Below are 15,285 nucleotides of genomic sequence, written 5' to 3'. Positions count from 1 at the left end.
CCTGTTTTATATCCCAGGCTGATGAATGGATCTGGGGCCTTGATGCTAACACTGTCCTCTATTAATACTGGCCACTTATGCCCTTTGACCCAAGCTGATTGATCCGTTAGCCAAGTGATTGTTCCATCCGTGATTACATGATACTGTTGTTTTCAGAGTTAAGGGTACATGGGACAAGTCTCTCCTTTTTCTAGAGTAATCTCTTAGTTCAGAATTTGCCATCGGGATAATTTTCAAATCTCAGATAACCAAAACCTAATCTTACTCCTGTGAGGTGACACACACCTATACCTGGCCCTTCCTGGGCTCCCTCTCCCCAACCTTCCTCTGTCTGGCTTCTCCCCAAAGTTCTAGTAATTTCATGAAGAGCAATTCCTACTGGGTACCAGAATGCTGTGGGAAACTATAGGGGAAGAATCAAGCCTTTGGAATCAAAGTGGAATTTCTAGTCTACCATTTTAATATTGAATGTTATTCAACATCTCTTACCTGAAGTTTCCTCATCTCTAAAAACTAAGTCAATAATAGTGACCTTATGTGATCGTTTTTGAGAGTTAAGTTAGCTAATGTTCATATACCAGTTGAATATAAATAGCAACCCTCAATCTGCCTTAGGGTTGGAGTCCTCTCTCTCCCCCTGCATCCTTTGCTCCCTCTTTATCTCTCTCTCTCTGCCTTTCTTCCAGGCCTTCTGCAGTGTAGTGAGGACACAGCTCTCAAATAAGTCATTGTCTAACAAACATGAGAGACAGACAGAAAAGTAAATCAGTGACTTGACTTTGTTGATGCCATAAAAGAGAAGGAAGCAGTGTCTGGCAAAGCTCAGTGTTCTCTCACCACTAGCTCGGCAGGATCTGATCTCCAAAAGATAAAGAACAGAATGAGTCTGCTTGGGGTCTGCTGCTGAGTGTGCCTCCAATAGAGTCTTTGATTATGCATGAATCATGTATTAGTGTTGCATGAGAAACTGCTCTGTTTCTCACCCCCAACAAACATACTCCCAGCTCATGTGTCCTCCAAGCATTTTCATGACTTAAATGTTTTGCTACCATTTACCACATAACCCTTTACTATATGATTGCTGGTTTTGGTCAGTGAACATGCTTTTTTTTTAAATATACATTTATTTATTTATTTATTTATTTATTTATTTAAATTTATTTATTTATTTATTTATTTAAATTTATTTATTTATTTATTTATTTATTTATTTGAGGGCTTTCTCCAGTTGCGGCGAGCGGGGGCCGCTCTTCATCGCGGTGCGCGGGCCTCTCACTGTCACGGCCTCTCCCGTTGCAGAGCACAGGCTCCAAACGCGCAGGCTCAGTAGTTGTGGCTCACGGGCTTAGTTGCTCCGCGGCATGTGGGATCTTCCCGGACCAGGGCTCAAACCCGTGTCCCCTGCATCGGCAGGCGGATTCTTAACCACTGTGCCACCGGGGAAGCCTAGTGAACATGCTTGACTTTGCTCTTCATGCCAATGAAGATCCGTCTACTGACTGCAAAGGTTATTTTTTCTCCCAGTGGAATCCTGTAACCCGAGGTATCTATGAAGGAAGAAGAACAATGTATAGGAGTAGAATGTAAAATCATCCTCTTATATACCCTTATGTTCACTTTCTTCAAAGGTGTGATTAAAAGCAGTTGATCCATCCCTTATATGCCTTTACACAAGAAAGACAGCATGCAACACTACTCGTCTTTGATCAAAATAAGTTCCTTTCAACGTGGGCAACAGGAAGAGAGTTGAAAACCTATCTCCTATACAAAGCTAATCTGGAAAATTAAGAGAAAACTTCTCCCCTTTTTCCCCTCAGTAGTAGAGTTTATTCCCAGTATTAGCTAGAGAGTTGCTTCATTTTCTCAGTTTAGGAGCCTGAAAGATGCAGGTGATGGTGGTGATTAAGGCATATTCAGAATGGGAGCCAGTTAGTTTGGTTATATGGTCTGGATTATAAGCTCCTCACCAAATTCCAGTGAGTGATGTCACGTCCTCAGCTTGCCTGCCATTCTCCAGCATTTCCTCCTGGAAGTAATGAGCTTTTTAGGTGTCAGAGGTTTCTACCTCATTTTCTCAGACAATAGGCAGAGAATGATGTAATTTATGGATATGATTGCTTTAATTAATAGCAGAGGAAAAGTGCTTTTAATTCTTTGGTGGAAAGGAGATCTTCCTTTAGGGGAAAATTGTTATGATTACTTGTGATTAATAGCATACTTTATACTCAAGATTACAGGGTTATAAAAAGCAAGCTTGATTCATTTAGGAAAGCCGGCAGGGATAGGACGTGATTTTGCCAAACTGCAATAATTTTACCAAGCACTTTCATAGATACCATGTCATTTGGCTCTCACTGCAGCATGGTGAGGTAAGCAGGGCAAGAATCATCATTCTAAACTGTAGACGAACCAACTGTAGGTCCCCAGAAATGAGGTGGTTTTCCCAAGGTATCATAGGTAGCATGTCACATAGGCGGACCTCAAACTTACCTTTTCTAACTTTGGATGTGCTGTTTTTCTACTAAACCCTCTTTCCCCCCTAAGCTTTAGTATGCATATCTGTACGCTCCCATATTTGGTTTAATGTGGTTGAATTATTCAACTTAACTCATTCTTTACAAGACAACCACCACATAATCTAAATTCAAATGTAGTTCTTTGTTCCTAGATTACTCCTACCCAAAAGTAGTTTATATGTTTATAAACTAACACAATTAATTTAGCTAAAAATATACATTTCAGTAAAAAAAATATAAACCTCTAAGAAAGTAGTATAATTGCATATTATCTTTGCACTAAGCGCTATTCTAAATGCCTGAAATAGCTCTGTTACAGAGAACACACCTACTGAAAGATTCCTTTATGGCAAGATTCAGGAAAAGCACTAAGACTCCATTTGGTTCATATGCAGTGATGTATTAGAGAGGGTTCTCCAGAAAAAACAGAACCAATAGGAAATTATATATATATGAAGAGTTTGATTAAGATTTATTATAAGGAATTAACTCACACAATTTTGGAGACTGAGAAGTCCCACAATCTGCCATCTGCAAGCTGGAGACCCAGGAAAGCTGAAGGTGTAGTTCAGTCTGAATCTGAGGTCCTGAGAACCAGGGGAGCCAATGGTGGAGATTCCAGTCCGGGCTTAAAAGCCTGAGAATCAAGAGCACGGAGGGCAGAAGATTGATGTCCCAGATCAAACAATTAAGCAGAAAGTGTCAAATTTCTCTTTCCTCTACCTTTTTGTTCTATTCTGGCTGTCAGTGGATTAGATGATACCCACCCTTATTTGGGGGAAGGGGGCAAAATGCTTTATTGAGTCCACCAATTCAAATGCTAATTTTATCTGGAAATGCTCTCACAGACACACCCGTAAGTAAATAACGTCTGGTCAAATATCTGGGTATCCTGTGAGCCAGTCAGATGGATTCATAAAATTAACATCACAGATAGGGAGTCAGTGCCTCTATCTGAATGATGTGGAAAGAGAAGCAAGAAGGGAAGCCAGGAATGATTGGCTACCACGATGATAACTATATTAAAATTTTTATTCTTAAAAATAGAAATTTTTATGACTCAAAAAATTCAGTGTTGGGGCTTCCCTGGTGGCCCAGTGGTTGAGAATCTGCCTGCTAATGCAGGGGATTCAGTGTTATGTGTTGCCCTTGACAGAAATGGTTGGTAATCAGAACTAGGAAGATTAGTGACCAGTGACCTAGAGGCTCCCTAGTGGTAGGGGCTGCTTCTTAGGCTTACATCAGCCAAAGTGACTTATTATGTAGATGAAGCACATAATATTGAGTAGAAATTCTCATACTTAGTGTGGTCAGAAGCACCTGAAGAGCTTCTTGAAATTTCAATTTAGAGTTCTCAATGGTTCTTTTTTTTAAATTTAATTTTTATTTTATATTGGCGTATAGTTGCTTTACGATGTTGTTAGTTTCAGGTGTACAGCAAAGTGGTTCAGTTATACATATATCTGTTCTTTTTCAGATTCTTTTCCCATATAGGTTATTAGAGAATACTGAATAGAGTTCCCTGTGCTATAGAGTAGGTCCTTGTTGATTATCTATTTTATATATAGCAGTGTGTATATGCTAATCCCAAACTGTTCTGATTGACTTGTGGCACCCAGGGATCTGCATTTTAATTCTCTAGGTCATTCTGTTAGAAGTGATCTGAAGATCACAGTTTAAGAACTTCGAATACCTAGAACAGTCAAATCCTTAGAGACGGAAAGTAGAATGGTGGTTGCCAGGGACGGAGAGAAGGAAGCATGGGAAGTTCATGTTTACACGGTACAAAATTTCAGTTTGGGAAGATGAAAAATTCCTGGAGATGGATGGTGGCGATGGCTGCACAACGATGTGAATGTACTTAATGCCGCTGAACTGTACCCTTAAAAATGGTTAAAATGGTCAACTTTACCATTATGTATATATTATCACAATAAAAAGAAAAATAAGGGGACTTCCCTGTTGGTCCAGTGGTTAAGACCCTGCGCTCCCAACGCAGGGGGCCTGGGTTCGAGCCCTGGTCAGGGAACTAGATCCCGCATGCCGCAACTAAGAGCCAGAGCAGCCAAATAAATATTTTAAAAAGAAAAAAGAAAAATAAGAAAAATAAGAAGTTTGAATGCAAGCGGCAGTCATTTTTAAAAAATATTGGTGTATCTCTGCTTTCTTACTAAGTATTGAAAAAGAAAATAGACATCTCCAGTGTAAAATGTCATAATTGGTGCTCAATTATGGATTCATGCTATACAGTAGTTCATCATTGCTTATGACAGAGGAAAAATAATGGACTAAATAAAAAGATTCACAACACTTAAATTATTCTTTATTAGGAGAAAGTAGATGTCTATCCATAATTTGGCCACATTACTGGGGGTATTAGAGCTGCTCAGTCTGCATCCTTATGCTTTGTTCCTCTACCTGCTGCTCTCAGATGGAGTCATCTGATTTTGCCTGATCTCGGTTTTGCAATAAAAATGTGTAGTGATATTCATGCTCTTTTCAGGATAGGGTGTGGGCCCACGTGGGCAAGAGCCTGAACTGCATTATTGCTATGGTGGATAGACTGATTGAAAGAGACGGCAGCGGTGAAGGAGACGATGGCAGCGGCAAAGATGGAGAAAAGGGCCCTTCTCTAGGAGACTCCGCCATAACTCATCCACAGGGTAAGGAATCATTTTTTTCCAGTCATTGACGAGTAACCAAAATGAGGAAGCCAAGATACAGTGAGATCAAAAAAGAGGAGTCAACAGTGCCTTAGATGAAAGTGCTGATAGCGTGCTTTTCCACTGCTCTGGCTGGGGTGGTAGAAGGCTAGTTATCAAATTGCGTCTCAGTTGTGTTTTCGGAACTGCTTGCAATGCTCGTTTTTGTTTTGTTTTTGCTACATAAAAGCCCTCTGGAAAGGAGAACAGTGTTTTCTTTTAAAGAGTCTGACATAGTTTAATCTACTTTTACACATTCCTCCAAAATTGTATTAGGAAGAAAAACAAGCATCTGAAAACGCCTAGAAACTTTGAGGGATCTCAGGACACAGTATCTCAGAATGGTTCCTGAAAAGAAGTCAGTATGATAAAAATGTTCCTTGCCTTATTCTGAGGAGTGATTTTGTGAATTATTTCAAAAACCTATAAGAAGTTTTAATTCTATATAAGAAGAATGTTTTTGTGTGTTATTCCAAAGACATATTTTCACAGGATCTAGACTTTCATGGATATATGTATATGTACACACACAGATGCATACATATGTATACACATGTGGGTGTCTGTGTCTCTGTAGATAGACACACACACGCGCGCGCACACACACACACACACACATAGAGAGAGAGAGGGATACTTTCAAATGTGTGGCTTATTGACGAGCAAACATGATAATTAAAATTTTCACTACCATTGCATCCCTATAAATGGCTTCTTCTTTTGTTAAAATTTTTTGTTAATTTAGTTAATTTTGACAACAAAAACTAAGATAGATACCTGCATTTCTCTATGATAGTAAGAACTGCTCTTAGAGTGGTCCCAGCTAGATGCTTAAGTGTTTGGAAAGAAAAAGTGTTGCCCTACCCTCTTCCAAAATCTGCTTTTCCTTTTCATTAAGGAAAACGAGTCATAATAAAATATGGATGCTTATCAAATTAAATTTGTTTTCTCAATTTGTTTTCCTGATTTTTCATTACTTACATTTTCATCAGGAGTTTAATTATGGGAAACATCAATCTTTCATCACCTGATGATTAACAGTAGAACCATTTCCAAATCACTTTTGTAAACAATGGCTTCCTAAAGTTCGCTTAGTGTAGATGGTCCTAATCCTCTAGAGTACGTTTACCTAGGTGGAAAGTTTCCACTGGTGTTCTTTATGTTCTACTTGATCTAACTGTGTATGGGTTTTTAAAAAAAATAATATCAGTTTTTTTTCTGATTTTCTATAATGTTTTAAAAATAATATCAGTTTTATTAATGAAACTAGTCCAGGTCCATAACTTTACATGAATCAAAATGAAAGGCTGTCATAACTTATGTCAGAAGCAACTAGTATACTTCAATTTTCTTTAATTGAATATTTATAGACCATCAGTGATGAGCCAGGCACTGTGCTGTGCTCTAGAAAATGAGGTAAAGAAGGAGAATCCATATTAGTGACTTGTTTTGTCCATTGATGGGTGTTCAAGGCATAATAATTTTTAGCGAGTAAGATTAAGAGATTAAGGGATACTGAATTTTGCCACATCTTTTTGTTTTCATGTTCCCAAAAACTTCTCATTGATGAGAATGGAGTTCCAAAGTATTTGAAATTATGCGTTTATTCATATCTTATATTTTACCAGAAGATTGTATCTGTGCAATCAAAGTTTCCAGTTAAAAAGTAAAAACATTTGGTAGATAAATCATCTGTAAAATTAGATGAATCACCTTCATTTGAATGTAAACCATTGTTTGTTTGGATATAGTCTAAAACCAGGTGGAATTTGCTCCGAAAGTAGAATTCACAACTTGATCAGCTTTGTAGATGGTTAGAGTCAAATTACAACACAGTGCCCTGTAACTGATTTTATTATTTCTATTTTATTATCCATGTTTATTTCATCCATTCTTTTTTGTGTTAGAAACATTTTTAGGAGACAAGACACTATTTAAATGTGCAAAATAAAATCTATACTTTGGTCTGAAAATTATTCAATATAGTATTATCAAATAATTCTAAGTTAAATCTTTTGTTAACATTTTATGTGTTAGACGATTGTGTATAGTATGCATGTTTTGGCAAGGATAGTGGTACATAAAAGAGGACGCTTAACAAAGATAAATAGACGTCTTACAAATGAGTGTGTGGTCAGGTATACTTAAAATATATCATGGATATTACTGCATATTTGGAGTGGGATTGATTAGCTCAGTCAGTTATTTAATAAAAACTTTTTATTAAATAATAAAAATAATGCTTATTATTCTTATTTTAATCTTCCTCTTAAGTTAGGGAAAAATCACTTTCAGTTTCTACCCATAAAACAATGCAGTAAAGAGATTAATACATAGTGGCTTTCTGAACTAATAATATAAAGCAAACAACCTAAAGTCACGTATTTACCTATACTACTCCCCCCAAACTATTTCAGACAAAGATATTTGAGATATACATTCACTAATGATATGTGCCTCAATTTACCTGTATTTTAAATTTTTATTAGAAATATTAATTTTAAAAATTTGAGAAGGAAAACATAGGATTGCATACGATTTTTATTTTATTTCCATCAGACATTTGAACATATCTTGTGTTTACAAACACACACACACACACACACACACACACACACACACACACACACACACACACAGAGTAACCAAACTGGAGTGCACAATATAAATACAGATGTACTTCTTGATATCCTGCATGTCATTATATTATGAGTATTTCCTGATAAATATTCTCTGGAAATAATGAGATTATAATGACTATAAACTAATTTGTCAGAAGAGAAACCATTATTTTAGATATTTAATTATTATAATAATGCTGCAATTAACATTTAAGCATCTTTGAATATGTAAATCTTTAACTACATCTCAGAAATTGTCCCCTAAGTTAGATTGCTACAAGTCGAATTAGCTTGTAAGGAAGAGTTACCCCTTCTCTCCAATGTAGTTATTTATACAATTACTTGCTTATATCAGTGTGGACTTGTGAATAATTTTATTCTTTGGTTTATAAACCAATAGTGTTATTATTTATTTTGGGCTCCAATTGTTCTAGAGTTAGCTCTTGGGAACTCTCAGTGGCCTTTTGACAGCTTCTTCTGCTACAGGCTACATACTTTCTTACTTTTTGATTCACTCCCTTATTCTCTGGTATCATGAGGGACTTACTCTAGTCTGATCTGTATTTGCCCCAACTCTAGGTTCAGCTATTGTCCAAGGAACCCTGGTTTCTTTACTGGAGAATAGCATTTAGAAACCAACATTTGGGTGGGTAGGGACATTTTGATGGTTCTTTGTAATAATAGGTACTCTTACCAGCAGTACCTGTAAACACTCTTTTAACTTCCCAGCCTTAAATATTTTCACTGATTTCATGCCATTTGGGGTGAAAAAATCATATTGTAATTTCTGATTATTGGTGACTTGACATTATATAACTGAATACTATATTTCAAAAATGTATTTTGGTAATTAAATCCATTTCTTCAATAGCACCAAATTTATCCCCAGCCCATAGCTGGGGTGGAAAATCATTACATTCTTTTCCTTTTATAGTTAATTAATAAATAGACTCAGTGAGTGATTTGAGTCATCTAGAGTTCATTGTTCTATATAAGATGCTAAATACTGATAGAGATTTGTTGTCACAGCATTTATTAATGATTATTTTCCTCACATTTGATTAGTTTTTCCTTATAATTAAGTTCTGCAGATATTTTTAATCAATTTTAGTCAATACACTAATTTTGATCAATTTCTGATCAATTAATCAGTGGATTTAGTCAAATTTTGTTCGTGTGCTTTTGACTATTGTGTTTTATATTGGGATACATTTTTTTTTAATTTATTTTATTTATTTATTTATTTTTTGCTGCATTGGGTCTCTGCTGCCGCACGCGGGCTTTCTCTAGTTGTGGCGAGCGGGGGCTACTCATTGTTGCAGTGCGCGGGCTTCTCATTGTAGTGGCTTCTCTTGTTGCGGGGCATGGGCTCTAGGTGCGGGGGCTTCAGTAGTTGTGGCACACAGGCTCAGTGGTTGTGGCTCACGGGCTCTAGAGCGCAGGCTCAGTAACTGTGGTGCACGGGCTTAGTTGCTCCACGGCATGTGGGATCTTCCCGGACCAGGGCTCGAACCCGTGTGCCCTGCATTGGCAGTGGATTCTCAACCACTGCGTCACCAGGGAAGCCCTGGTATGCATTTTGAAATCTCATAATTAACCTTTAGACAGTCAGTTTTTCTTTCTTTACCATCATTTTATTTTTACATTATAACCATAATTGGTGTTTCTTTGTTGGTTAAACAGATGGTCTTCTGAATTGTTGCTACATTTATTCACTTTTTTATGTTCTTCTATAACCTGCAGATATTTCTCTTTTCAAGTTGCAGATTTTTCTTTTTACACTGTATCAATTTAATAATGTTTTAAACCTGTACTTTTGAAGGTTTTTTTGTTTGTTTTAGATCCAGGATTTGGCAGTATATCTTACTTCATAAATTTTGGACTTACTACAAATAGTGCTGAGAGAAGTAAAACTTTCTCTACTGTTCTGAGCACAAATGATAGACTAATTGTTCCAAACTCCCATGGCTTTATATATTCATATATTTTCTTAATAAATAAGATTGTCCTTTTATTTTTTTGTACACTTAAACATACTTATAAGCATCTTCTGTATGTGTAGTACCACATGCTTTCAATTTCATAATAAATTGAGGACTCAACGATAAAACCAGTGAATTTAGAATCTTAAATTTTTATGTGCCCTTAAGGATTATGTAATTAAACCTCCTAAATTATGTTAAGACGCTTATCTGTAGTATCTGACAATTTTCCCCTAGCCTGTGATACACATCTCCACTGATAGAAAACCTTTTTTTATGTCCTAAAATGGCATACTCCAGATGTTGATCTAAATATGTTTTCTTTAATTTTACCCGCTAGCCCAGATCTAATCATTTGCAACAAACGGAACAAATTTACTTTCCTTTTTGCACATTATAGCCTAACATATCTGAAAGCAACCATCATGTTATTGTTTGAATTGCCACTGTTTTGGTCATTTTTCAAAGGTTTAGCATCAAGTGCAGAGTAACACAGGAGGACCACTTCTCTACTTTTAGATACTATTCTATTATTGATATCTAAGTTTACATTTGCTATTCTGAGAGTCGTATCTTACTATTAACTTCACTGAAATCCATAAACCGTGCTAAATTGGACCTATCCTTCAGGCTTCTCAAAATTCAAGTAATATTTAAGCACCACTCTGTGCTAGACATTGTGAAATATTAGGAGCACAAGGAGATTAAGACACGGTCTATCTCAATTCTCCTGAAGAGATTGGTGTCTAAACCCACAACAGTAATATAGGACACTTTTGAGTACATGCTAATAAATACCTGTTTCCTTCATCCATCATATCTACTGCCCTGCTCAGGTTTATTTTATTCACATCTTGGAAACATTTCCTGTCCACTCGCAGAAGTAACAGATAAAAACGATGGGAAAACAGAGATAAATATATATCCTTGAGGCATATTACTAAAAAGAATTGTATGCATTGAAATACACTTGTTAATCACTACTCTTTGGGGACGTGTGTTGATCCGGCTATGTATTGACCCATTTGTGTTACTGCATGGCCTGTATTTCTCTGTTTTTCACACAGGTGTCATGAAGTGCCCTGTGAAAGGCCAAATACCCTATGCCATTGAATACGTTTTTCTAATCTACCCAGCTGTAAGCCCTATCAAAAATGAGATGAAGTTCCTATGCCATAATTTTCCCAAATGAGCCCATGCTGGCTTCAAGTCATCACTGCTTCCTCATACAAAGGAGATAAACATCCCTGGAGATCACAGAATTAGTTCACGTACCACTGGTTAGTTTCATGTTCCTTGATTTTCACGTTCTTCCCCAATTCATAATTTTCTTCTAACTTGCAGGCACATGCCTTGGGATCTGAGAATTTATTCCCCCCCACCACATCTTTTACTTTATCGCTGCCTGCCTCCAGTTAACACAATTGTCTGGTAACTACCAAGAATTTATCAGTAATTTATCACCAATTATCCATGACTAGCGAATACCAAAGATCAGTCGTCTGAAAAATTCCCCCCCATACTCCAAATAGGGACAAATCCAAGGTTTTAGCAAATCACATTTTTTAGCAAATCTTTTCTCCTATCTTTATCTTTGGTTGGCCAGAGTAGCTATCTTCCTAATACACCTGAAATAATTAATGAATAGAACAATTAATCAGTTGACACAATTATATCTAAATATATCTAAAACAGTTCATGGCATTAAGCCTTATGGAAGAGACATACCAAATACATGTTAGTTGGAAGACAAAGAGGAAGATCCTTTCATTTAATTGATAGATATTATTTGAGCATCTATTCTATGCCAGGCACTGTATCTAGAAACACATTCAGTCACTGTCGTATTCTTGCAGTCTGGTGGGTGAGCAACTTGTATTTGAAAGGAGATACACAGAGATTTTTCCAAAGACAGCATTTACAAGATAAAGAAAGTGGAAGAGGAAGTATCCATTTGGGAGTCTTCAGCAGATAGATAGATGAAACTGGATAAAATGAAAAGAGAAAGAATGGGAAAAAATGAGCACAATCCCTAATACAGAGCCTTGGGGTGTGGAGATTGCCCTCAGCTGAGGAGTAGGAAGCACCAAGGGATGAAAATCAAATGCACCTTGGAGACCAAATGAGGGAAAAGAGAGGAAGTAGTCACCGTGATAGTTAAAACTGACTGCACTCGCATTTCTGTGACATGCACTTTGCTAAGCTTTCCATACCTGCCTCCCTTCCAGGCAAAGAGATCCGATTGAATTTGTCAAAAAGAAATGGGTCTGCAGAATAACTGTTGGACAAGGAATGCTTAAATTTTAAGAGCAGTTTTGCATGTGTGTTTACTTGCCTTTATGTTTGCTCTTAATATCTTGATGAATGGTTTCCCAGGTAGTCATAGCTAATGCTTCACTTTTGGTTACATTTTCCCCTTATCTTACAAGGTCCTAAATTCCCAGACTCCCACTTGCCTCTTCAAGTGCTTTGCCATCTTCTTCATGTCACCCTACCTCAACCTTCCTGATCCAGCCACACTGGACTCTTTGGAGAGTTCACCTTGTGCTCTCCAATGCCAGGCTTTCAAAGGTTTGCCCATCTCTACTGTCCACAGGCTCAGTCTTCACATCTTCTGGGGCACCTTTTCTGATCTTTCAGAACAGAGCTGGCGTTACAAGTGGGGGACCACTTGCAAGTTCACAGAATTCCTCAGTCAGCAGGACCCTTTGCTCTGGGTTTAATGCTCTATGGTCACCATCTTGCCTTTTTTAATAGCGTTAGCTTTGTGTTGTAAATAAGTAATGGGCAAAGAAGGCTATGCCTGGGACTTGGAGACTTGGTTCATCTCCAGTTCTGTTTCCCTGGTTCTCCAGTGCCTGCCTAGCTTCCCCATCCTTGTCCTAGACCAGTGACCATCTCCCATTCCCACCCTCCCCTGCTAAGGGACCAGGGCGTGAGGGCTGGAGAGTCAGGGTCAGTCTGGGTGCCTTTGAAGCTCTGCACACAAGCATCCCCATACCCAAAGGACTATGACATGAAAGAGTAAATAGAAATCACCATGATGGGCCGAGAGAGATACCACTGAGGAAGAAAGAAGAAAAACTTGTTTACTGCTTTTTGAACAAAAGTCTCACAATTTTATTTTTCACTGGCTTCTGCACATGACGGAATCATGCTTTCTGCAAGGGTCGTAAGTACAAAGGCCCACAGTCATCGTGCAGGTTAACATGAATGAGTCAGGTGAAATTGAAGGACACTGGAGCAAACTAGGAAGAAAATGTCCCTACAAACAGGGTCACCACTACAGCTCTAGCCAATCATTCCCATGGGGGAATCTGGACCTAAAGTTATTTACCACATCTTCTGATTTTTCAGGTGACTCTGAATTTTTATATAAAATATCCCAATCTTTTAAAGGTTGATAATAGATTTTTAAAAATTATTACAATGTGAGGAAGGCCAAATAAAATACATTTGAGGGCCAAATGAAGCTGTTCATGGGCCACTAGTTTGCAGCCTCTGTATCTCTGATTTATTGGTAATGCTGTTTTAAATGTTATTTCCCCTACTAGGCTTGGCTCTGTGAGAAAATATGCCAAGTATTTTTGATTTGCTCTTGAATCTCCAGAGCCTAACATGATTCTTGGCAAGTAGAGTCCAATGCGTAGTCACCTTGATCTATAACTGCTACCAGACAAGAAATGCTTAGGTTTTCTTGGTATTATTGACCATCTTCGGTATACGTGCATATTTATGCATACGTGCTTGAAAGTCATTATATCCTCGGAACTTGCTTAACATTCCTTAATATTCCTGGAGTCCATGAATTTCTACACCTGAATGTTTAGAATTCCATTGGGAAAGAAACATCAATGAATGAGGCTTTTTTAAACTCACAGGTCAGCAGGTGAGACAACTTTTAAAATACACTTACAAGTTAAAATTAAAACTTTGTAAAAAATAAAAGATGACAGAGATTTTTATTATAAACTTAGAATTCCAATAATAATTGTACCCTATGACATTGTTGAACATTTAGTCTTATCAGAAAATTAATGTTTTGTTTCCCTTAAAAATTGTGCTGTGAATTATGATGTAACAAAACAACATTTGACCCAGAGCCAAGATACTTGGCAAGTCCACAGTTTACTAATTTGGCTGCATGAACTTTGGCACATTGCTTAAATTCTCTGGACCTCACTTTCTGTGTTGGTAAAATACAGATCATCTGCAAATTTTTAAGGTCTCTTCCAGTTCTGAAGTTTTACGATAATAAAGATGTTACATTATTTTTAAAGTGATTTTTTTTCTTTTCTTTCAGTCATTCAACATATTTTAGTTGAGCATCTACTATACAGGCACTATTCTAGACACTGGGATACAATAATGAACAAAACATACAAAACACCTGACATCCTGAAGTTTGTATTCTTTTTATGTCTCTCGACATAAAAAAGTAACATAAGAAATAAGGGCATCACTTAATATGTTAACAGTGGCAAATGCTGTGGAAAAATATAGAGCGAAGTAAAAAGGTTTGGGAATATTGTTGAAGTTTAGTAGTCAGTGCAAGCTTCACTGAGAAGTTGATGTTTGAACAAAGACACAAGGAGGTAAGGAAGTGAGCCATGTGGATACCTGGGGTAAGGATATTTGAGGCATTGAAAACAACTAATGCAAAAACGTTGAGGCATAAGTATGCCTTCCGTGATCAGGAAACAGCAAAGAAGCTGGTCTGGTTTGAACAGAGAAAGTGAAGAGGAGAGAGTGGAAGATGAATTTAGAGGTAACTTGTTGGGGGAAGGATTATGCAGGGTCTTTGTATTGACTTTGGCTATTACTCTGAGAAAATCAAGAGGTAATTGGAGGGTTTTGAGCAGAGGATTAACCTGATTTGACTTCTCTCCTATTTCCTATCTGAAATAGGAGAGAAGGAAGAGCATAGGAAATAAGTGCTGGTGAGTGGATAGACATTGGGTCACATGTCGAAATGACTTTATATTTGCTTCCATTTTTTTTTAAAGATAGTAGCTAACAATTTGGGGTGACTTAATATGTGTTAAAACTTGTTTTAAGATACTGCCTTTATTATTTCACTCTTGCAACACTCATAGGAGTAATTCCACACATTGAATGAAGAAGTAGAGGGTTGAAGTTACCTGTGCACTTTCATGTCAAGTCTAGTGGCAGCGCCTGGATTCCAACCCTGGTGGTCTGAGTTGAGAGCCTGTCCCCTCAACCACGATGCTATAATGCTTCTGTTCTTTCCAGGAAGAAGCATCTCTAATCTTAACTCTGTACAGATAATTTTTTGCTATCACCCTTTGAACAAAATGTTAAGTTTTATCAGACACAAATTAGCAGTATTATGAGATAACTTCATGAAAATCAATCCCATCGGTATCTCTTAAAAGTTTACTATGGAGGGCTTCCCTGGTGGCGCAGTGGTTGAGAGTCCGCCTGCCGATGCAGGGGACACGGG

At 37.4% G+C, this 15,285-nt stretch overlaps 1 protein-coding gene across 8 annotated transcripts in view; it reads left to right on the top strand.

The window, feature by feature from the left end:
* Nucleotides 1-15,285, top strand: part of INPP4B (inositol polyphosphate-4-phosphatase type II B) — a 763,890-nt gene that overhangs the window by 657,417 nt on the left and 91,188 nt on the right. For all 8 annotated transcript variants that reach the window (XR_008617771.1, XM_007111238.4, XM_055085901.1 and 5 more), the window contains one exon: nt 5,020-5,179. Coding sequence is in view for 7 of the 8 variants with exons in the window: in XM_007111238.4 (XP_007111300.2) it covers nt 5,020-5,179 (160 nt within the window). In the remaining variant the exon portion in view is untranslated. The remainder of the gene's footprint in view (nt 1-5,019; nt 5,180-15,285) is intronic.

This window comes from Physeter macrocephalus, chromosome 7 (assembly GCF_002837175.3).
Source record: "Physeter macrocephalus isolate SW-GA chromosome 7, ASM283717v5, whole genome shotgun sequence".
NCBI classification, from domain to species: Eukaryota; Metazoa; Chordata; class Mammalia; order Artiodactyla; family Physeteridae; genus Physeter; species Physeter macrocephalus.
The sequence above is the reverse complement of the archived record's forward strand: the minus strand, read 5'-3'. Positions and strand labels throughout refer to the sequence as shown.